Below are 24,557 nucleotides of genomic sequence, written 5' to 3'. Positions count from 1 at the left end.
AAGAAAGATTAAATAAGAGACTGGAAACATTTTTGGGAGTTGTGGTAAGTTAAAGAGATTTCAAACGGATTTGTGGTTGTTAACAGAGAAAACATTGGGTTGTGCATGGCAAATAAAAGCAGTGGACTTTTACTTAAACTGGACAAGATACATGCAGGTTCAGGAACACACAAAATTTTAATAACTTTTCTATTGACAGTGGCGAACAAGGCAATAGTAAAAAATGGAAAACACATCAGTAATCAACAGTTAAGGAAGTGATGGGATTAACTAATAGTGTGAAAAAAAACTAAAGAAGAAAGCACTATTAGAAGGAAAAGGCAAACTACAAAAAATAAATGGATGAATTGGACAGAACTGATAGGGAGCTGAAGACGTCAGCAAGAGAAGAATGGTGTGGTTAGAAAGAAAGACTAAATACAGAAGGATAAATATGGTAAGACAATTAAAATAAAAAAGAAAAGCATCACATTGAGGAGGGCAAACATTAAAATGGAGGTTAAAGGAAACGGATAAGAAGAACTTTAGGATACAGACTGTAGCAAAAAGGTTTTTTAAACATGATTGTAACCTGACTGAATGTGACACTTGATTACGGGCTGGTTCTGCTCTATAATTTAAAAGATTCTGACAGAAATGAAACATGTGGTGTGGGAGGTGTGATGGGGAAGAAAGAGGTAATTGGAAACATATTTTCGGGGAGTGCAATTGAGTTAGCAGACTTTAAAGATTCCCTGCAGACTGCTCTGTCAGAGATACTGGGTGAGCAAATAGGTACGACTAAGGAAATTATTTTTTGAGCTATGATACAGTATCAGAATTACCTAGATATATAGTAAGCCCTTGCTGAGTCAAATTATGATGGCTGCCAAAAAAAGCAGTTACTAGAAAATGGAAGTCAAAGTCTAAACCAACTTAAAAGTAGAGAATATAGTCACAGAGATAAAACAACTGGAACTGGGATCTTTAGAAAAGTGTAGGAGCAAATTACATAGGAAAAACTGGATTTATATCTATGCATGACTTCCTATGTTGTACGTGATAATTTAATAAAGATGTTTCTTGTTTAGAAAAAATATCAGACAGTTGGCAGGCTTTATAAGTTTCAGGGCAGCCATCAGGGGAAATGAAAGGCTCACCATGCATTGAGAAGCATAAAATCTGAAAAAGTATTGACTCAATACAGCAGTTTTTGTTTAAAAAAGTATGAATGAGCAAGGATCAACATCACAAACAGTTCAGCACATGTTGGGACCTAAAGAAACAAAACTAGTATAATCTGGGTCATCAAACTCACTACAGCTCACAGGTGTCAGAAACTTCCCAGTTCCACCAGTTATATCTAGAAGCACATCATGTAGAATGCCAGGTCTGACTTACATCAAACGAGCTTTGCAATGAAAACAAAAACAAGTAGCCAAACTGTCACTTTTCAGAAGGTGACAAGGCAAACTGGGTTGCATAGCCTCTACACAACCCAAAAGAGATCAGTTGGTCAGTTAGCCACTGTGTAGATCTCCGAGGTTAGATACATGCATTTCTTCTAAGAGACCTCTGCCTGGTAGACAGAATACTGCTCACCTAACTGTAGCTTGGTTTCAAGCAGAAATATGTGATGCTATGGGAATGCAAGCATTTGTCCAGCCTTCCAAACTCATACAAGTCTCCATTCCACAAAGTGTACACTGGGCAAAAAGAGCCAGAGAGAAGGTTGGGGGGGCTATTACAAGACTTAACCAACTTATCTGAATGAGATGCACTGCAATTTAGTAACAGCTAGAGAAACACATGAGACACGAAATATGTGGTGAACAGACAAACAGTCCTGCACCACATCAATCCCTTATCAGGGGGTTCTGTCCATGCTTAGTTGACTACAAAGAAAACCAGGCACTCATATAATCAACTTGACCCACTTTATTACTAAGTCACCAGTCATGACACAAGCCACATCAAACTGAACATCAAGTTAAGATTATGGCCATGCATACAGGTAGCAGAAGTCACAAATTGAGTAAACACTGACCCCTTTCACTCCCACATTAGAATTATTTTACAACAGCTACAAACTCATCAGCCACCCAGACTGTGAAATCACACAGTACTTTCCCGTTAGGGTTGGACAGCAACAAAGAGACAGGGAAGTCAATAAACTCTTGAAGAAACATCTGAACTGTACCTGTTGGACTGCAAATAACAATATACATTCAGTTTGGTCCTCTACCTATAAAACTTGGTCATCTGCATGAATCAGCAATAAAATACAGAACCCACAAAATGTTTCATCTAAAGGTGCTGAATAACAGAGAACCTGAAAACATAGCAGTCACAGAGATAGGCCCAAAGCTGATTCTTATCAGATCTCCATGAAATATGCAAGGTCATACAAAAAGATTGGACTGGAGATAATTCCAGGCTTGTTTCCAACGGACAAGACATCAAAATAAAATGCCCACACAGGGGCAACTGTAGAAGGGCACTACTGCATGGAGATGCACAATACAGTTATTTATCTGGAATACAATGATACGTGTAATCTACTATCAGACTCAACACAGCACTTGCTACTTTGTAACTGTTCTAAAAGATCACTCTTCCATAATCAACAAGCCAGCATACAGCCCGCCTTCAAAGATTTGTTTTACTTTTTTTGGCTTTGGTCCCCCACTGGCCATCAAAACCCTCTACTGAATCATTCGTCCTGCAGGGGCAAGAGCCTTACAGCCTATTTATTCCACAAGGGGAACGCACACATGGAGATGTGTCATCATCCATGCGTGAGACCACTGTCTTTGCTTTTGCCAAACCATTTCTCTGTGCTGCACAATGATGACTTCAGGGTTAGGCATGCAATATGCATTGCACAGGACTGCCACTCCTGTGACTTGATGTAAACCAGGAAATGTTCCATCCTCTTGAGACAAATTACTCTGCTAGATTTCCAGTTTCCACCAAAGAGCATGACCTAAGAACACATTACAGGGAATATTCTCCTCCTACACTGAAAGAACTGAGCCAGCTCAGCCTCTCCATTCTTTTTCTACTTCCAAACCAGTACATCTGTGAAAGGAAAGCCTTCTGAGATCTGAAAATGACTGACAGTATTAATGTACAAATGTCAGCTCTGAAACTAGCCTGTTGCAAAATACCTAACATACAATGGTTATGGCCTAAACTGAACAAAAAATAGAAAGATGTCTGCTTTAGTCTCAACTGTTCACCAGAGGGATTTTAAATGTAAGCATTTCAGTGACAAACTATTTGCTATCATAGCCTGGTATATGGTAGTAAGCTACAGCGAGACACTGGCATTTTCATGATAACCAGTAAAGAGTATAGCAAAGTGTTCTGTACTTCAGTGAAACAACCATATTTTAGGGAGAGATTTCTTGATACAGGCAACCAAAGTCTTATACAGCGAGTAGGTGAGAAGATTCAGAAACATTTTACCCAAACAGATTAAACAAAGTACATGATGACACACCACTCCATCCCTTAAACAATAAGAGAGGAGGCTCTGTACCAATTATTCCACTCCTTATAATGTTATCAGTGAGATTCATTCATTCTTTCACTACCTGCATAATCCAGTACAGGGCTGGGGGTTAATCTACACACACACACACACACCAAGGCATACAAGTTAATATTTAATGACGTTATCCTATAATAGCAGACACACTCACAGACAAACACACTCAACTTTATCTAAGTTATAGTGTCATCAATTTACTTACAGAAGATCTTTGAGATGTGGAAGGAAACTGAAGCACTCAAACCACACAGGCACAGGGAGGACATGCAGATTCCATACAGAAAACACCCCAGCTGAGAAGCCAAACTACAGAACCAAACATTGTGAGGCAGCAATGCAAACCTTTTTGTCACTGTGCCACCTATCACTGAAATAATTATATAAAGTGGATCAATACGAAACCTAAAAAGATTTACTAATACTTAACAGTTAGATGTGAATTTCATTTTTCAAGCTATGAAAGACCAAATCCTGTTTGACTTTCTATTTCTTTGCAAAACCAGTGGCAGCACAAACACTCATATTAGGAACAGAACATATGTTTAAGAAGAAATGTCAGACTTACAGATGGGGGCCTGCTATATTTGCATTTATAAATGTAAACATTTTATTTATTTACTTTCTCAGTGGGATACAACATTGATCAATATGGGTCATTTTCGGGTTCAGCAAGGAGACCAAGAAATATCAAAATGATTAGAAGTTTTTTACATAGATGTAGTAAGTAACATACAACTTACTACTGTAAACTATTTAAATTCTGTAAGAACAGTAAGTGGAGGAAACAATTTATAATGAAATTATATTGAGAGTCAAATATTACAACTCATGGCAGCCTAGTACATAAAACGGGTTCACATGTACAATATTTTTAAAGAACATTGTTTTCAGCAATGGAAAAAGAAAAGGAATACAAAGTCTGGAAATTACATGAGTATAGAGAGAGAGGGTTACTACAAGTACTGGTAGTAAGTGGAAAGTGGATTGGGTTGGGAGAAAAGTTTGTTAGAATGGAATGAGGAGACAGGGAAGTATGTGCGAACTTTTTATTCTTGTGCACGACATATTTTGTGGAAGATATACTGACACATAGGAATGATGTAGTGCACATTGTTAGAGGAAAATACAATTACATGATGGACCCTTTAAGTAATGTTTGCATTGTGCTTGCTTGAATTTTTTTTTAATTCAAAATGAAATTTCAAGTAAGAATTATGGATTTATTGTAAGGGGGAAGTCCCTTATTTCTCGGCTTAAAACTGAGAAGGCATGGTCTGCCCATTTAAGTTTAGTATGTGATATTTGGAAGGTAAAGGTAGCCTGGAAAACGGATCTCAAGTTATAAGAGATAGATCTCTGAGTCTACATGCGTAACCAAATAATGAACTATTTTGTTTAATTAACAAAACATTTAAAGTGTTCTGTCACACTCTGGATGTACATTTCAGTACTTAATAGTTTAAGTGTTGTGCAGAATTTTATTTTAAACCTATCACACATACTTATGTGGGGGGTTTCTTTAAGCTTCATAAAATTTGTAATTAACACTATACTATATAATTCTACTGGACCAAGTGACTATTGTGGAAATAGCTTGGAGGAGTACATTCACAGTTATTAATGGACAAGCCTACAAACATGCACTGTGGTACATCCACTAAATTCTATGGGCGCACTGCCATGCTATTCCTATGCTGATGTCACCAACTGTACAGTTAATTGAATTTTCAATGATGTTGACACAAGGGGAAAGTACAGTTGTGTAAAATATTACCATAACAGTAGATGTTCTTACCTTCACCTCTGCAGTATTCATCACGTATGGGATTCCCTGCCATGGAAGCCCAACATCCGGCCAGTCTACCAAAGTCTACTGTTGCTTTAAGATACGTTGAACATCACCCAAAAGCTCCTCAAGTAGAGTACGGCATAATGGTGACATTCAGAACTTCTTTGCCACAAGTCTGAACACTGTTTATAACCATTGGTATGTTTGTCTGGGTTCACTACATATGACCGAAAGTTCATATAACCGAAGCCCATTTGACTGAGACCAAATGACTGAAAGTTCATTTGACCGAAAACTCATTTGACCGAAAAACAGCACTGGCAGGTATATGCCCTGTTCCCCACTGTAGTGTGACCCTGGAGTGAGAATATAAAGTTAGGGCTGTGTGGGCGGCACAGCTCCCCACACTGGGGGGGGGGGTCAAAGCCCCCCACATAATTGCAGTTTATGCACTATTATATACATGTGTATCCATTAAAAATGCATTAAAACATATAACATCAGTAAAAACTGGTTGCAAACTGTGGGGGGCTACGCCACACACCCCCTCGAACTTTATATTCTCATTCCAGGGTCGCACTACAGTGGGGAACAGGGCATATACCTGTCAGTGCTGTTTTTCGGTCAAATGAGTTTTCGGTCATATGGTCTCAGTCAAATGGGCTTCAGTCATATGAACTTTCGGTCATATGTAGTGAACCCATTTGTCTACGTCTATTTTCTGCATTTTTGTATTCTGGTGATTACTCCCGTTTATTGAAGTCCTCACCGTTGCAAATAAGTACCCAGTTGTGGTTTTGTTCTTTTTCTTGAATATTTTGTGCTGTTTGGGGTTAATGTCATCCAGGAAGGGTAAATGCCAGTGTGGGAGACAGATTCCCCAGTGTTTGCTGAACTTTGTTATTTGCTAGTAATTACAGGTGTGGGGGTAGTCACATTCTTTGATTTCCTGTCCTTGCCTATTTAAGTGGTACAGTGTGAAATATTTTCTGCTTAAAAACCTCAGCTTTGGCCGGCTAAGGACTTGCTGTATTCAACTGGACGTATAAGAGAATTTAAGTACCTTTATCTGCTCTTTTTTTCCCAAAAAATACAGTATTTAAATTGATTTTAACTGTGTGGAAGGAATATTAACTGAACTGGAAGTTAGTCAATGTTTGCTGAACTTTGTTATTTGCTAGTAATTACAGGTGTGGGGGTAGTCACATTCTTTGATTTCCTGTCCTTGCCTATTTAAGTGGTACAGTGTGAAATATTTTCTGCTTAAAAACCTCAGCTTTGGCCGGCTAAGGACTTGCTGTATTCAACTGGACGTATAAGAGAATTTAAGTACCTTTATCTGCTCTTTTTTTCAAAATAATACAGTATTTAAATTGATTTTAACTGTGTGGAAGGAATATTAACTGAACTGGAAGTTTTGACTCTGCTCTTCAGTTAGTCCCACCCACTCTCCCTGTTTTTGTTTTGGTGTTAAGCTTAGTGGCCTTGCAACTGCCCGCCCCTCTTGTAAATTTGTGTTTGGATACTCCTTCTGGGCCCATCTCATTTGCTCACTCAACTGAGTGCAGTGAGATCATATTCTGATTTCAGGCACTCCTACTGTGTACAAAGAGAGCATCTGGGAAACAGAAAAAAAAAAAAATTAAGCTTGTTTCCTGCCTTTCCTGTTAAGTGGTATAGACTATTTGTAGGCTTCTGAGCCCCCAAGCCCTTCTGTGTTGGAGGGAAGCCTTCTAGCTTAGTTTTTTTTTTTTTCTTATAACTAGCCAGTTTTCTAGTTTCAGCACTCAAATCTGTTTCTTTGATCTCAGCACTTATTCAGAAAAAAAAAAATTTCATCTGCTTTTACTGTACTTGTGTTTCTACCTACCTTTTTTTACTTTTGCATCATCTTAAAAGTACTCAATTGTATTTATTACTGCTTGGTGTAACTCATTCTAAGCCTTTTGGTTTAAACACTTGGGCTTCGGACCAGTTGTTCTGCACTGAGAAGGTTTGTGGTCTGCACTGTAGTGGCAGAACAGGTAGCTTACATCCTTCTAGGTTGGGAACTGCTGATTGAGGGCACAGTGTCTGTTATTCTAAAAGTATATTAATTCTGGTTTAAGCACTTGGGCTTTCAGGCCAGTTATTTTACATTAAGAGGGTTCGTGGTCTGCACTCTTGTGGGAGGAGAGGCTGGACTCTGCCCTTCTGAGCTGGGAATTTCTGGTTAAAGGCTTATAGTGCATGCATATCTGAACTGCTTCTTACTGAAGTTGGTGCGCCTTGTTTGCTGTGGCATAGACTGGATTCGGGCCTGCTGGATCTAGCTTTGTTTGTGTAACTTGAGCACTAATCCAGGCACTCTCTAAAGTATTCAATTGTATTTATTACTGCTTGGTAGTAACTTGATTAAAGTGTAGCTATCATTCTAAGTCTTTTGGACTAAGCACTTGGGCTTCAGACCAGTTGTTATACATTAGGAAGGTTTGTGGCATGCACTGTGGTGGCAGGACAGGTAGCTTTCATCCTTCTAAGTTGGGAACTGCTGATTGAGAGCCCAGTGTCTGTTATTCTTAAAGTGTATTAGTTCTGGTTTAAGCACTTGGGCTTCAGGCCAGTTATTTTACATTAAGAAGGTTTGTGGTTTGCACGCTTGTGGGAGAAGAGGCTGGACTCTGCCCTTCTGAGCTGGGAATTTCTGGTTAAAGGTTTATAGTGCCTGAATATTTGAAATGTATCTTACTGAAATTGGTACACCTTGTTTGCTGTAGCATAGACTAGATCTAGGCCTGCTGAATCTAGCTTTGTTTATATGCTTGTTGTTTGTTTGCTTGTTATTTCCCTGGAACACTAATTCCACCTAATACGCGGCTTCTCAGCGCTTCTGTGGATCACTAGTGATATCTGCATTGCTTACTGTACTTATTTCCTTGTTTCACTTTTAAGAAAGTTACTGTTTGTCGTTTTTGCATTTAAGTTACCTGTAACACATTGCACTTAAGTTACCTGGCACTTGCTCACTAAAGCAATTATATAAGTCAGCACTAAAAATTAAAAGCACTACACCCTCACTTCCCACTGGCCCTGGTTTTCAATTATTAAGGAATTCCCAATATTATTCTAGCATGTCCAAAGGTGAGTTGTCAATCTTCTCTCTGGTCCAGCTGGTGAATCTGGGAATCTTGAGGCAATGTTACAACTGCCTCATGTACACAGACAACCCTCTCCTCCTCCCAACAAATTCTAACACATGTGAGAGATGCAACCATATAGCCAAACTAGAGGCTAAGCTCTCTCAACTCAGTACTGGCATAACCAGTCAAGAGGAGAAGGAAACCACACTCACTACAATTCCAGTCTCACATAGACCTACCACGACAGCAAACCAAACACATAATCACACAAAAACATACTCGGAGGCTCTAAATAAAGATCTGCCGAAGCAGCAGAGACCTCCAAAGCAGACACCCAAGCAGCCGCTACCCCAAAACAAAACACGTGCAACACATATCTTACAAAGCCAGTGTGCCGAACAGTCACAGCCCTTAAGACTAAACAACACACCTGATACACTTGTAATAGGTGACTCTATCGTCAGGCACACTGACGTCCCGCTCACCAGGCTGAACAAGGAGAGGGTCACGGTGAGCAGCCTGTCGAGTGCTAGGATCCGCCACATAACACAAGCACTCAGGTCACTCCAAGGCAAGTACAAATATGACTCAGTCATTGTCCATGCTGGTGTGAATGACCTGAGACGTACCTCCTGGACTACATGAAAAGAGACATAAAGGAGCTCTCGGAGCATGCAGCCCAGGCCGGTATGACCCTGACCTTGAGTAGCATCTTACCCTCACCAAGAATGATGCCACAATATGAAGACAAGATGGTCAATTTCAACAATTGGCTTAAGAACTGGTGTCATTCAAAGGGGATCCAATGCCTGTCAGCTTGGGATGATATGCCCGACAAGCCACGATGCTTCGCTACGGACGGCTTGCACCTGTCACCCCTGGGCTTTCGGATATTGGCAAAGGCTCTTGCTACCCCCATAGTGCCTTTTTTAGGCAAGGCTCAAAAGACAAACCCACCTCCATAGGTATCACAAGGGATAAGAAACTAAGAGTAATGCTACTCAACGCCAGAAGTCTAAACCTCAAGATGCACACACTCGAAACTCTCCTTAGCATGGAGAACATCGATATCTGTGCAGTAACAGAAACCTGGTTCAGGGCTCCCGAGAGCACCCCAGCACTACCAGGTTATACCTCATACCATGCTTTTTCGCCCCAAACCTTGGCCCCAACCACAAAAGGAGGGGAGTATCGATATTCATCAAAGATACCCACACCTCCAGGTTGGTGGCAAAGCACGAAGCATCAGAGACTATCCATGTGCAACTAACAGTGGGTAAAACTGCCTTCCAGTTTATAGCCTGCTACAGACCACCCTCCCAAACCCAGGAACCCCACTCGGCCTTCCTGAGAACACTGGAAAATATGAAGGTCTCTCCAAACACCATTACATTGGGCGACTTCAACTACCCAAACATAGACTGGGAGCATTACTCTATCTCCAACACCCTAGCCCAAAGGTTCCTAGAATTTATAAACTCAAATGCTATGGAACAACTTGTTACCACTCCCACAAGAGGGGAAAACATACTGGACCTGATCATCACCAACATGGGGACTCTATGCTCCAGACCAGAAGAGTATCCCTCACTGGTAAGATCAGACCATAAACTAATCTCACTGGATATTCACATCCCGATCCCACCCCCTGCCCAGAAAACCACAGTGAAAAACTTCTCTAAAGCAAATTTCACACTCCTCAAAACTGAGGTGGAATCCTTCAAAGCCCCCGGGCCTGTGGAAAATACGGCCCAGACCGCAGAAACCTTTATAAACGCATTCTATGAACACCTTCAGGAATGCATGGATCATGCGATCCCAAATAAAACCAAGACCCAATCCTCCAAAGGCAGACGTCCTGTCTGGTGGACCCCAGCCATAAACAAACTATACAATAGAAGGAGGAAACTACTAAATGATAGAGCAAAATCCCAAAAAGGGAAGGCATCACTGATCAGTATTAGCAAAAACCTACGGGCACAGATAAAATTGTCTAAGGCCAGCTTCGAGAGAAAAATTGCACAGGACACTAAGGATAATCATAAGGCTTTCTTTAGTTATGTTAGGAACCTGGGTGGTAATTCCCAGATATGCTCAGAATTAGTCCAAAATGACAAAAAATACACCGAACCCACAGACACTGCCAACATCCTAGCTGACAGGTTCAGCGCAAACCCCCCCCTCCCCACCAAAAGGGCAAATATCTATCCCAGCAGAGTGCTGCCCCCCTGACATCTCAGATGCTGAGGTAAGAGCCGCCTCTCCAAAGCAAAAACACAGCATCAATGGGACCAGACGGTGTCCCAGGCTGCGTCCTACATGAACTCCAAGAAGAGCTAAACCCAAACATAAAACTACTGTTCAATCTCAGCCTTACTACAGGATATGTGCCCAAAGAGTGGCGTACAGCAACAGTGGTCCCTCTCCATAAAGGTGGTGCCTCAACGGATCCTGGAAACTATCGCCCCATAAGCCTGACTAGCTTGGTCTGCAAAGCTATGGAAAAGATCATCATGGACCTCATAAATAAAGATATTGGGGACCTACAAACACTGGATCCTACCCAGTTCGGCTTTGTTAAGGGCAGATCCTGCCTCTTAAACCTGGTTGATTTCTTTGAAACAGTCACCAAGGCCATTGACGAGGGAAGGTGGTCCACACAGCCTACCTGGACCTCGCAAAGCCTTCGATACAATACCCCACTCGGGCATTATAGATAAGCTCACCAGCTTAAATATAAACCCCTATGTCACTAGATGGATTGCAAATTGGCTCAAGGACAGAACCCACATGGTTAGAATTGCTGGAGCCATGTCAGACTCCAAACCAGTTACAAGTGGTGTCCCACAAGGCTCAGTCCTGGGACCTCTCTTGTTCGGTATATATTTCTCGGAGGTACAGGCCAACACGGAAGGACTGTGGCTGACCAAGTTCGCAGATGACTGCAAACTGGGCCATAATCGACTCTCCAGCCGACACAAGCATCCTCCAAAAGGGCCTCATAGAAACAGACAACTGGTGCCAGAGCCATGGCCTCAAGCTAAATGCCAAAAGTGTATAGTCATCCCTTTGGCAAAAACAAAGTGCCCACAAATTACCACATACGTGGTAATCCATTAAGTACAGAAGAAGTAATTAGGGACCTGGGGACCCAAGTTGATAGCAATCTCTCATTTGACAACCACGTGGCCAAAGTGGTTAGAAAACATTTTATATAGCCCACCTAATCATGAAGGGATTCACATCTAGATCAGGGAGGTCATCGTGCCTCTTTACTCATCCCTCATCAGGCCCATAATTGAGTACAATGCCCCTTTTGGGATGTACCTTACCAGACACCTGCAGCAACTGGAAAGACCCCAAAAGTACCTCACCAAGAGGATCAAAGGGCTCAAACAGATGCCATATGCTGCCCGTTAAAGAAACTCCAGCTCTACTCAGTGGCATACCGCCTGTTCAGAGGCGATCTGTGCCTGACGTATAAAGCCATGTCCAACCCGGAATTAATGGACATGCTGCACCTCAGAAAATCCAAATCCCATCGAGCTACGCGCTGAGACTTGAACCTCAGCACTGAAATAAATAGGACATGCTGGAGGGACAGATTCATAACCCAGAGGCTCCCTTCACTCTGGAATAAAATCCCAGTCCAGGTTAAGCAGAGTCCCTCATTGACTCTCTTCAAGAGGAATCTTGATGAGTGGATGGGAGATCGTAGGTTTACCCTGGGTATCACTTCTGGGTCACTGTTAGACAGAGGCACAGTATACTAACCTCGAAAAAGGGCATAGCAAAATAAATTTAAAATGGGTGGCGAAAGCCAAACACATTCTGGCTAGGCTTATAAATGCCCTAGGGCAGATAGCCTAGTATGAACCTATGAACCTATAAGTGCCTTTTTCCCTAGGAGCTTCTCACAACCATACGTCTTGCTCGATTTGTCAAGTGTTCGTCCCGAAAACCCTTCTTAGTAGGCTTTCTTCCCTTTCACTGTATCTTGAGAACCAGCATCTTAAGCTTCTTGCTAAAGATACAATGGAAGGAACTTCCCGCCCCGAGGATCAGCCATCAGGGAAGAAGACAAGCCAAACATGTGATAGAACACTAAGTATAAACTAACATATTTAATCACATTAAGAGCTTATTAATTAAAATATTGCATTACTTCTTTACCGCATAAACTCACTAACCACAACTGCCATTTTCAAGAGCACTGTCTGTTAAGGGATCTGCACACAACAGGCAAACAGAGACTGAGAAAATCAAATCTAGAGCTACAGGATAAAAGTTCACAAGCAATGTATATCCTCAATATTCTGCAGTTTCTACTACAATTTTCCTGGTTCCACATTTTGAAAAGCACTGTAACACATTATTGGGACTGATGCCTCACTAGCTGCAAAGCAGGTGTAAACCGTGGTGCACACATTGATGTTAAGGTCATGCTTGCTTCAAGAGTATGTGTACTGAATTAAAATTATATAAAAAAAGACAACAGATACAATAACCATGAAATGGCTGACAGGCAATTGTTTTATTTATTTAAATCTAACCAGATACAGCACTCAGGGACGTCGGGAGGCATACGCAGTGTACTGAATTCAGTACAACTTATTTAGAAGGGGGGTAGCTTTTTAAATGTTCACATTTTCGCGCTTTACTGCATGATGACGTCAGCTCATCAGGGCAGCCAGTCGGAATGGAGCTCACCGCGCGCATGTATTTCCGGCCGCCAGTTCAAATGCATTTCGAGCGGGAGGATGTATACGTTATGTTGGTCGGGAGGATGTTGGTCTCACTTCAGGGACTGAAGGTCGAGCGGGAGGATGTTGGTCTCACTTCAAGGGTCTTGCAACCGAGCCGAGGGTTGGTGAGTAATTGTGTGTGTGTGTGTGTGTCTGTGAAGACAACTCCCTAGTCATCAACTAAAAACAAGCTTATGCTTGTCCTTGCGTTCCAGCCAACTTGAGTCATCTTTCCCACTAGACTGGATGAGCCAGCAAAGACCTGTCACTCCCAGCCACCCACCTGGCTCTTCTAGCATTCAAGGAGCTACTCAAACTCAGTTTGTTTGGATTGTCTAGTCAGGGAGTTATCACTATATGCCACAGATCTGGGCATACTTTTCCTTTAATTACTAATTCAAGTACTCATTAAGAACTGGATCGCTTTTACTTTCCTGATATACAAGTATTTACATATGTTAATTTTAAATTTAGATTCTCGTATCTGACAGACTAGTTAACTGCACTGTGATAGATATTTGCTGACATTGCAGGTTTTTTTCTCAGCTATAGTTAGAGTTCAACATTTGAAAGTATAAACCATATTATCCTATCCTTTCAGTGTTGTGTTTTTAACTTCTGTTGTTAAGATTGAGGCAGAAAAGTAGTCTTATTGTATGTGTATGTTCAGTATGTGAACCACACTAACTGTAAAGTGATTATCATTTCTGAATAAAACTGCAGATATGACATGAGAAAGCAATACTGGTGCATTTTGTGTTCCTTTAACCCTGATTATGACATTTTAAGAAAAACTAAGTAACACAAAACTATTTTCTGCTCTTAATTACCCTTTAATATGGTCTTTGTCTGGCATTTGTTAACAGGTCAGTGATAATACTTTGTGGCAGAAATGCATTGCTACATAAACCAAATGTGTGTGTGTGTGTGTGTGTGTGTGTGTGTGTGTGTGTGTATACATGCACAAAAATAAAAATAAGTAAATAATACTGACATAAAAAAGTAAGTAGATAAGTAAAAGAAATGTATGTAGAAAAAGGTATGAATACAAGTATGGGGCAACATGAAAGGAACAATTCACACTAGGGAGAGAGTTTTTTGAGCTGCACTCAGGAACTAGGGCTGTTGCTTAGCTTAGTGAACTTTGGAGTGGCAGACAATGTGGAGGCATGCCAGAAAAATGATATCTTCATTAGGGAAATAGGAGCTAGTGATTATAGCAAATTGACAACTCAGTTGGGGAAAGAGAGAGTGGAAGTCTAAAGACATGAGTTTATTTGAGAAGGCAAGGGATAAAGGTACAGGACAGGAGAGTGAGAGTGTGTGTGTGTGTGAAAATGCCCCAGGTGGGATGGGATGTACTGGTAATTACTCATGGTGGTGTGGTAGGGAATACCTCAGACTTGAACCCTGTACCTTGTAAGCAGGTGTTAAAGACCTGAATTCCCTACCCACCACCATTTGTAAAAAAATTGCAGATTTTTGCCTCATATTTGATCATCTGATCTATTCCTCATATCTGTGGTGTTTAAATATTGCAATGCTTGAAATTTGATGGTGTAGTGGTAGCAACGTAGCATTGATGCCTAACAGCTGTAGGTTCTTGGGTTTGGTTCTTGGCTGGGGTGCCTTCTTTGTGGGGGGGGGGTCTGTATCTTCTCCCTGTGTTTGTGTGGGTTTGCTTTTGTGTCCTCCCATGTTACAAAGACATGTCTGCATTATTTTTTCCTGGGCCTCTGCTGAGAATTGTTTTTTTTTTTTTTTGTTCCAAGTCAGACTGTCCTGATTAACAAATTGACAGGCATTTAAATTTCAGACTTCAGGTTTCTGAATGTTTACTTCCTTACATATTTGGTGCAGTGGCAGTATTGTTGCCTCACAGCTATAGGTTTTCTGGTTTGATTCTTGGCTGGGGTGCCTTCTGTGTGGAGTCTGCATCTTATCCCTGTGTTTGTGACATAGTAAAACAACTTTTTATTCTAGTAATAAATATATAGTAACACAACCTTTTTATAGCAATTTTTTTAAGTTTATAACTATTTGAAATCTGTCCTTATTTTTGGGACTGTAATACCCTGTTATTGGCTTTGTCCAGGTTTTTGTGCTAAGGTTGACAGCTATGGCAAGAACTGAATTCACTGAATATGTTTGAGGGCTGTATTCCCTCATTACTGGGTTTGTCCAGGTGTTTTGTGCTAAGAGGTTGACAGCTATGGTGAGAACTGAATTCATTAAATGATGGCCATTTAAGTTTCAGTCTTCCTCTCTTTCACAAAGCAGGTGATTTGGCATAGTGGTATGTTGTTCTGACTATTTTGCACAGTGACCTTGGCAGTAAAATGTATGATGGTAACACAGCATTTTATTCTAGCAGCTTTCAAGATTATACAAGCAATGTTTAATGTGTTCCTGTTTTTGCCCTTTGACACACCCCAATAAATTTGGCTTTTTCCAGACTTCTTGTGCTGAAGTTGAGATGTAGTTGAGTATTGTGTAGATTTTACAAGGAGCTGAGAGCTGCAGGGGAAGAGAAGTTTAGTGCTGATTATGCTAAGTCGGCTCACATTGCTAGTAGCACAAAATGTTGTGTACTTGCTTTTAATGCAGAAGGTTGTTGGTTCTACTCCCATAAGGGGTGAATGCTGCTGTACTGAAAGTTAAGACACTAACTATGAGCCTGTTATCAGTTTGCCATCCATTTCCTATTGCAATATTACTAGCTTATTATTAATGTAATTTAGGCAATTTATTCCTCAGGGGCATCAGACACTTTATTTTTCGGTGAAGTCATAAAATATAAAGGTGATTGCTAGCAACAACCTGTTCATTGGTTAGATTTATTTAACGTGGAATTATTTAGATGACTTTTTTTACTACTTCAGAGATTGTGCATATTATTTACTGATAATGGTGGACTGTAGAAGTTTGACTAGACTTTTATGATGGAAAAGTTCTGAATTGGGCAGTTTTGTTTCATTGTTTACTGGAAAAATGTTCAAAGCAATAGGAAGGTGTATCAAAGAGCACACGTATGTTTCATATGCAAGGGGCCTATGATTTAAAAGCAGCCCAGAATTAATTTTTATCTGCCACGGGTAAAATGTATTTTTCTTTCATTGTTTTAATGTTTCAATGAATGTGAGTTTCAAGGGCAGAGAAGTTTTAATGCCAAGTTTGTTTAGCAGATGTCTTAGTGTTTGTGCTGTAAAATGCAAAATAAAACTTTCAAATGAAGTTCAAATCATCATAGTAGTAAATCAGTATGCACATTAGTGTTTATGGTAAATGGAGTGAAATAGCAAAGTAATGGATCATTGGAATGGCTGCAGGGAGAGGCTCCATTTCGACCATGGTTTTGTGAGGGGGAAGGGCGGCAAACTTAGACAGCCCCAGCTGAACTATACCTCCCAACTGTCCAGATTTTCAAAGAATGAATAGATTTTTTGCTTCTTATTTTTGGTTTGTTCCTCAGTTTGTGGTTTTCTGGCAAATGATTTAGGAATTAAGTCACTAAATGACACTAGTTTCAGACTTTATAACCTTCAGAAAAATGCATGCTAAAATAAGACCTGTTCTATCAACTGTCCCAGTTTATACAATAGCAATTTTAGTACTGTTTATATGTTCCCTCAATATATTTGGCCTTGTCCAGATTTATTGCATTAACAGGTTGAGAGGTGCATGCAAATAAATTGCTTTATAGAATTAGGCATAGCCAAACTTCAACTGTCCCTGATTTTGGCTCAAAATGTAGCTCTTCCCCTAATGATCCCTCCACAAAATAGCAATTTTGGAAGAAAACATAGAGGGTTTACTTTACTTTTCTAAATAACTGTAATGATCAGAGTTATACATTACTTTTATTTCAGAAATGCATGTAGATTCTCTAATTTTGTCAGCTGCTCTAAGTTAACTGTGCTCATATTAAAATGGTGTCCCTCCTTTGACAGGTTCCCAGCTGTATTGTCTGGCAATTTTATATTTTTGCATCACATTTTTGGTCCGTTTTTCATAAAATTGCAGTTTTCTGGCAAATTAGTGGCAAATTGTTAAAGACTGAAGTTAGAAAATAATGCAGACATTTCAGTTTCAGATTTCATACCTTTCAGAAAATTCCTACTGCTGCAAGACCTACTACTATTCTATTATCTTTCTAAGTTTATAAGAGCAATATTTAAAAAAAATTTCCTTATTTTTGGGCCTTTGCCTCAGTTTTATTTATGAGTTTGTTGCTGTAAGAGGTTGAGAGGTTGTGTGTGTGGTAGGTAGTATACCTCTCAACTGTCCACATTTTGCAGAATGTCCAGATTTTTGCCCCATATTTTTTGTCTGTTCCTCATAAATTTTGTGATTTTCTAGAAAATCATTGAAGGCTGAAGTTGCAAAATGACAGACATTTGAGCTTCAGACTTCATGTCCTTTGGAAAAATTCATACTAGCACAAATCCTGTTCTAGCAACTTTCTAAGTTCACGAGAACATTATTTAATATCTGTCCCTGTTTATTTTAGGCTTTGTCCATATTTCTTGCACTAAGAGGGTAGGTAGGGGTGTGTGTGTGTGTGTGAATGAAACATCCTAGTTAGTGGTAGCAGGTGGTTAGTAATTTACTCAAGCTCAAAACTTGTACCTTAGTTACAGAAAACAAAAGCATAAAGTCTTTACCCCAACTACCATGCTGCATTTTTCAAAGAACTGACATTTCAGGTTAATTTTCAATTCAAAGAACCGAGTTTGAGTGAATTTATATTATATTACTGAAGAGGCATTACAGCGAATGCCTCTTCATCGACACTAAAAGAGCGAACCGTGAATTACGAGAGTGGCCGTAGCTTGGCTGGGGAGGGGGGTAGCAGTTTGAGAGCTGTCAGTACAAATTTGAAAATCCTAGCTACACCCCTGACAGCACTGATACAAAATGGACATATTTCAGGTTTAGCCTGAGAATTATTAACAGCTTTCTAGTTTTAGCCGGCTTTGTATTAGAACACTACCCCACCGGCGTTTCTGCACAGAAATGGGCATGGCAAAAGTGATTGGCATGGCAAGGGTGTCTGACGTGGCATGTTAATCATGCATGATTGACATGTCATGCAGATTTGCAAGTGCCCTCATGAATATTCACTGTGTGGTCGTACTGTGCCGTTTTCCGAAAGTGTTCATTCTAGCAGTTATTCTTGTGTTTATTGCCCTTTTTTAAAGAAATTAAATGATAATCACACTTCATAACCAGTCCCAAACTCAGTATTATATACAGTGCACAGTAATATGCAGTATAACCAAGTTGACGTTTTTTTCTGTGCGCAGTGTTATGGTAACTGCTTAATGTGCAGTGTACTTTCATAAATACGACAAGTAAGGAATAGCACCTTCACTACGGTTAAGTCAAGTTATTTTTCTGGTTAATATATTTATTTAATATGTTTATTTATAAACTTACTGCCTGAATAACCACATAAATTGGACTGGATAATATGGTGACCGAATGTCAACCTGAGAACTCTCGGGAGAAAAATCAGCAGTACCGATCTGAAATGTACAGGTTGACATATAGTGGTAAAATAAAAAAGAAATAAAATAACCAGGGATGTCGTGCTGCACATGTGGGATCTTATAATGTAATCAGCCAGCAACGTCCATTTTTATTTTGTGATGTTCCCTTGAGTGAGGTTTCAAGACTGAACTGACTTGCATTTCTAACTGTAGCATGCATTTTCGTGAGCTTTGCTGTTCTTCACCTTATTTCCCCCCAAATCACTTTATGTGGTATAGTTTTTATAGTAGTCGCTTTTGCAGGGGGCAAGGCAAGGCAAGGCAAGCCCCCCCCCCCCCGTACACATTGCTTCTTTACATGAGTACTTTTACTGCGTTTCCATGAGCTTGCCACGTTACAGAAGTAGGCTAAAATGTGCTGTTTTCTTCCAAGAACTACAGTTGCTTATGTCTGTGCTGTCTTCTTCCAAGAACGTACGTGTTGCATTTAGGGTTACCACCTGTTCCAGTTTGGGCAGTTCTGTCCTGCGAAAAAAATCAAATACTGGCAAATGTCCTGACAACTGTCTAAATGAATGTCCCAAACAACATATGCAATATTGCTAATCTAACAATTTCAGAGAGAACAGTAGAAAATGTTGCTTACATTTATTAAGCGCTGGGGGGGGGCAGCATTTTACGAGATTCGTCCATTTTTAAGTGATGGGTGTCCAAGGAGGCTAGCACTAAGAGCTTGGGGGTATGGAATTTGCTTGCTACACCCGATACCCCATGTATTACTCCCATTCACTAGAAGTTTATAAAGCAGGTTTTACGTCAACATACCTTTTCCTGAACAAAAATAAAATATGCAACTTTAATGTCTGGCATTACTGACTGACGTATAATACTCCGTGATTAACCAGAAACACAAACATTTTACGAGGGGAAAGAGCAAAGAAAAAAGAGATGGGTAGGCAGTTGCAGTTCAGAGGCAGGGTTTTGCGACTAGAGTTGGTAAAAGAGGAAACACGGCGGAAGTTATTGTAAGCTACATCCCAATAGGGAGATCCGCCTAAGACATTGGAAGCGAACGCGAGCCAATGTAGTCCCAGTCAAAGACTACAGCTGCAAACTGATTCCAACTTTCAACTGAATAAATGTGCTAAACACGTTATAGTTTTGGGAAAACGCACCGATAACTCCTTTTGTAAACCCATATATTTTTCCAGGAAGACCAAGCAAAACAGTTACGTCTTTATTTAGCTGGGCTATACTTTCTCGAAGTCTTACCGAAATAAATTCTTCTGCTGAAATATGACAGTGACAATCAATAAACCCAATCGCCATAATTATATCGCCTTCGGACCAATTTTAAGTTAACTCTCAAACAACTAACATTACGTCGCGCGCAGAATTGTGGGACTTGTCATCTGGAAAGGGAGAAAAGGAAGTATTTATTTCCAAGTACGATATAGTGACCAAGGCACAACGATGACAACTGGAAATCTTTTATATACTGAAGCCAACACTTTCAAATCATTTAAACACATGATAAATCTCCTGGCTGCACTTCCAAATATTAATTGTTTACTAAATGGAAGACACCTACCTTCACAACTGTCAACCTGTTAGCGCAAAAAATTGAGACAAAGGCCTAACAATAGGGACGAAATTTAAATATTGCTCTTATAAACTTAGAAAGTGTCTAGAATAACTGGTTTTGTGTTGGCGTGCATTTTCTGGAAAATATGAAGTCTAAAACTCAAATTTCTGTAATGAATTAATGATTTCAGTCCTCAGTGGTTTGCAAGAAAACCGCAAAATTGAAGAGGAATAAACCATAAATATTAGGCAAAATCTGGATAATTGAGAGGTATGCCCACTTACAGACTTTGCAGAAGTTGTATGCAGTACTGTGACAGGTTAGTGTAGTCAGTCAATCAACCAGAGACCCGGTGTTAGCATTTTGGGGGCCCCCAGCAATTGTCAGGGTGGGGGCTCTTGGACACTTCAGTCTAAGTATCACCCTTTTACCCCCAACCCTGCTAAACACAATTTTAATTCATGCTGCAGCGTTTTATAGATATTACACACAGATAAACTGTAGCTACAATGCTTTCACAATTTGAAAAGTCTATGTACAACACTATGTTGGCCCATTTCTCAGATAGGCATTGACAGTGACCAGCATTTATTTGCAGTAATGATACATTACAATAACCCTATATACATGGATGGCCTTAGGTGAAATGGTGCACCCCCCCCCCCAAACACACACGCACATATCCTCCAATGTTCCCTCCTATCTTCCCCCAATCAAGGGCTCCCCACATCATGCACTTCCTTTTCTCATGTTTTAACTTGCTTTTCAGCATTTTCAAGAAGCTATGGTTTTCTATATCCTCTACAGCCTTTTCTTCCAATGATGGTTTGAACAAAAATTATGATTAAAGAAAGAAATTCAGTGTTGCTCTTCAACTTTACTTTCACATGCATCCTTACCTGGCCAAGACAGTACAATAATAACCATGTAGAAGATAACTCAGTTAAGTGGGGGAGGGGTCTGGGAGCCACCAGGCACCCAGAAGCTATAGAGTTATAGATGCTGTGGGGAATATTTTAGAGCATTTTCCCAACCTTTTGATCAAGTGGTGGCATGAACAAAAATCATGAGTAAGAAAAGAATTTCAATCTAATTTTATTTCATAGAAGATGTAAGTTGTGCCTAACGCTAAATGTTCAAAGCAGACAAAATAACCCTCCCCCCCCCAAAAAAAAAGACAGTTACTGTCTATGCATTCCTCTGGTGTTCAATTGGGATGAAAGCAGGTGTTCAAATGGCCACAGTCATGTTTTCAAGTGACTGTTGTCATACATATGCATAGCATGCACCTACACTCCTCACTCCTGCGCCCCAAAGGCATATATCTGTATACATGCCTGATGTTTAATTGTAATGAAAGTGGAAAATAGTAATCAGACTTGTTGGTCCTGGACAGTACACTATCCTTACACAAGCTATAGTAACCTTCTTTCCACACCTCTGACATTTGTGAAGAAAGCAAAATAAATAATCATTACACTGCTGCCAGCCTCAACACAAACAATAACCACCTCCTGTGCACATCTCTGAGGTTCTGATTGTGAGGAAAATTAAAAAAAAATAATGACCACACCATTCCAGCCCCCACACACAAGCTGCAGTGACCATCTGTACATACCTTTGAGCAGGACTAGTTTTAGTAAGGATGAAGCTGAGGGCAGAGCCCACCATTAAGTTCATGTCAAAATCCAGTTATACAATCTGTATTGTAGATGCCACCACACCCTAGAAGCTGTAAAGATCTGAGTGTTCTGTGATATATTTTATGCCTCATTTCTTTAAAAAAGAATTACTTGTTAACTGCATTTTTTAGTGTTATCCAGAAAAGTTATGTATGTCCCCAGCATTATTATGTGAGCACAGATAAAAAATTGTGATATTTTACACACACACTGCAGATTTACTTTCATGGAAACTGGAGGAATGCCAGTTCATCTACTGCATGTCTTTAAGGTGCAGGAAAAAAAACAGAGTGCACAGATCGATAGATACAAAAAGCCACAGCCAAGACTTCAACCAGAGCAAAGCATGTGAAATGGCTATGCTACTGACCGTGCCACTGTGGCAATCAGCAGCAGTTTCACTCATATCCACTTCCTGCCAAACCACTAAAGATCACCACCTATCATGTGTAAGGTCTATGTTTATGATGGTGAGTGAAAGAAATTATGGCCAACTTTTTACTCATAAATGCACTGCAACCATATCTCCACCTTCCCTCCCACATGCACACATATACACACACAAACATAATGGCAGTGCCAATGATGTTTGTGACAGTAAAAGAAATTATAGCCAGACTGTTATTCTTACATTGAGCCCCCCCCCCACACACACACACACACACACACACACAAGCATAAGCAATAACACTACCAGTTTTACATTGATTTCAGCAAATACCATTACAATTGTCTAATACCACTACCTCCACACCAGATCAGTGATTTTTGTTTGCAGTTGTCAGGAGTAATGCATATCCTGTCACTGTCCCTGATTTTGCCGGATATTTTTTCCCTATCCATCATAAAACATCTGATTTGCTGGTAGATCGTTCAGGATTACAGACAGTCAATAATGCCAGACATTGCAGTTTCGGACATCTTACTGTCCATTAACTTTTAAGAAAATTAGAGCAATATGTAAAAAGTGTTCTTGCTTTAAAACCTATATTCTGCCACTATTTTTGACTTAACCCAGAATTCTTGAGCAAAGAAGTTGAGAGTTATAGTATCTGGTGTCCTGCCAGTATTTATAAAACTCACTGAAAGAGAGAACCATCCCTAAAGGTAAGTAGCATCTGTTCTTCTTAAAATCACTTGTAAGCACTGAGATCAGTCACTCTGGTCAGCCGCTGATCTCTAAGGTTTACCTCACTCATGTTCATTCACTGATTACCAGCTTTATCCTAACAGGACCAAATCACAACCCCGTTTAGGATGAAGCATGTTATAGGACAGCAAATGATCCTTTTTTCACTTTCTGTCAACCAGCAGCTGCTTTTGTGGGGGCCCCTTACAGAGTGAAGAATAAATAGGGGGATCCCCCACAGCAGCAGCAAGTGTCACAAGTGAGTAAACGGCTATGTTAGTTTTAATGGAGAATGCCCATCAGGAGGATTTAGCTAAGTCAAGGGCACTGTCAGTATTAAAACACGATGAAATTATGAAGCATGTAACTTGACAAAACATTATTACTACAACCAGAGATACCGTTGAATTTTAAAAGAATAGAAATGGTGCCAATACTTAGAATTCATCATTCTAAATGCTATTATTACCCACCTGATTGATGATTGCCGGACTAGTTTTTGTTGATTTGGCAAACATGTAACAAACTATCAGTATAAGATATGCTATAGTTGGGAGCCTCTGAAGACTAGAAGGGGTCCCCAGTGACCGCAGGGTTAGCTGGTGCCTAAAGCTGACCAGAACATTTGTGAGAGGTGGGAGGAAACTGGATTATCCACAGAAGCCAGCAATACTTAATTTCCCAATTTCTGTATTTTTGCTTTCATGTTTGGAAAATAGTGTTTTGATGTATTTTTGAGACATTCTAGGAGCCAAACACATTTCTGAAGGCCCCCCAAACTGTTTGCAGTTTCATTTGGATTTTCTATTTGTATTTAACTTATGTTGTTAGAATAGTGTTTCCTTATTATAAGTGGCATCCTGGGTGATATAAAAAATATTTTCACATTGTCTCAGCAGCAGAAGTATACAATGTTTAAAATATCTGATCTTTTATGTATAATTAAAGTAAAATAATGAATCTGTTCTCTAGTTGCACTTTGCTCACCATGGTGAAATTACATATTTTTGTTGGATTTAGTGTAAACAATACTGTACAAATGAACAAAAAAAAACTGGATTCAGGAAAATTGTAAAATACACATTTTCATTCATCTTATCTACATTTTCTCAGTATGATTTTTAAACTTCATTGCTTATCTAGCTTTAGTTTCATCACGCATACCAATTGGTAGAGTAGTGAGAATATCATAAAATATATTTTGCCATGTACAAGATGTTTATGTATTTGCTCGTCTGTTGCTTTCGGTATGTTATTGATTGTTAGCAGACTGTTAACTTTGAAAGAGAAACAATGCAAATTTACTTATTGAAAGGGTGGAGCAATAGGTAGGGCAAAGGGCTGGGTTTTTGTCAGGTATTTGCCTATTCCGGAGGTGGCAGCCCTGTGGCAAACATGAATCTCAAATCTTCTTTGCATACATATTTCAATTAAAGATAATCATGTGATGAATATTTATATAAATAAATAAATAAAACATT

General features: G+C 39.8%; 1 protein-coding gene across 1 annotated transcript in view; it reads right to left on the bottom strand.

The window, feature by feature from the left end:
• Positions 1–20,055, bottom strand: part of LOC122788408 (putative deoxyribonuclease tatdn3) — a 546,534-nt gene extending 526,479 nt beyond the window's left edge. The window contains exon 1 of the mRNA XM_044055482.1: positions 19,953–20,055. Coding sequence (XP_043911417.1) covers positions 19,953–20,009 — 57 coding nt within the window. The 5' untranslated portion in view covers positions 20,010–20,055. The remainder of the gene's footprint in view (positions 1–19,952) is intronic.
• Between the last annotated feature and the right edge of the window lie 4,502 nt (positions 20,056–24,557).

Source organism: Protopterus annectens, chromosome 1.part2 (genome assembly GCF_019279795.1).
Source record: "Protopterus annectens isolate FY-2018-M chromosome 1.part2, PAN1.0, whole genome shotgun sequence".
In the NCBI taxonomy this organism is placed as follows: Eukaryota; Metazoa; Chordata; order Ceratodontiformes; family Protopteridae; genus Protopterus; species Protopterus annectens.
The sequence above is the reverse complement of the archived record's forward strand: the minus strand, read 5'-3'. Positions and strand labels throughout refer to the sequence as shown.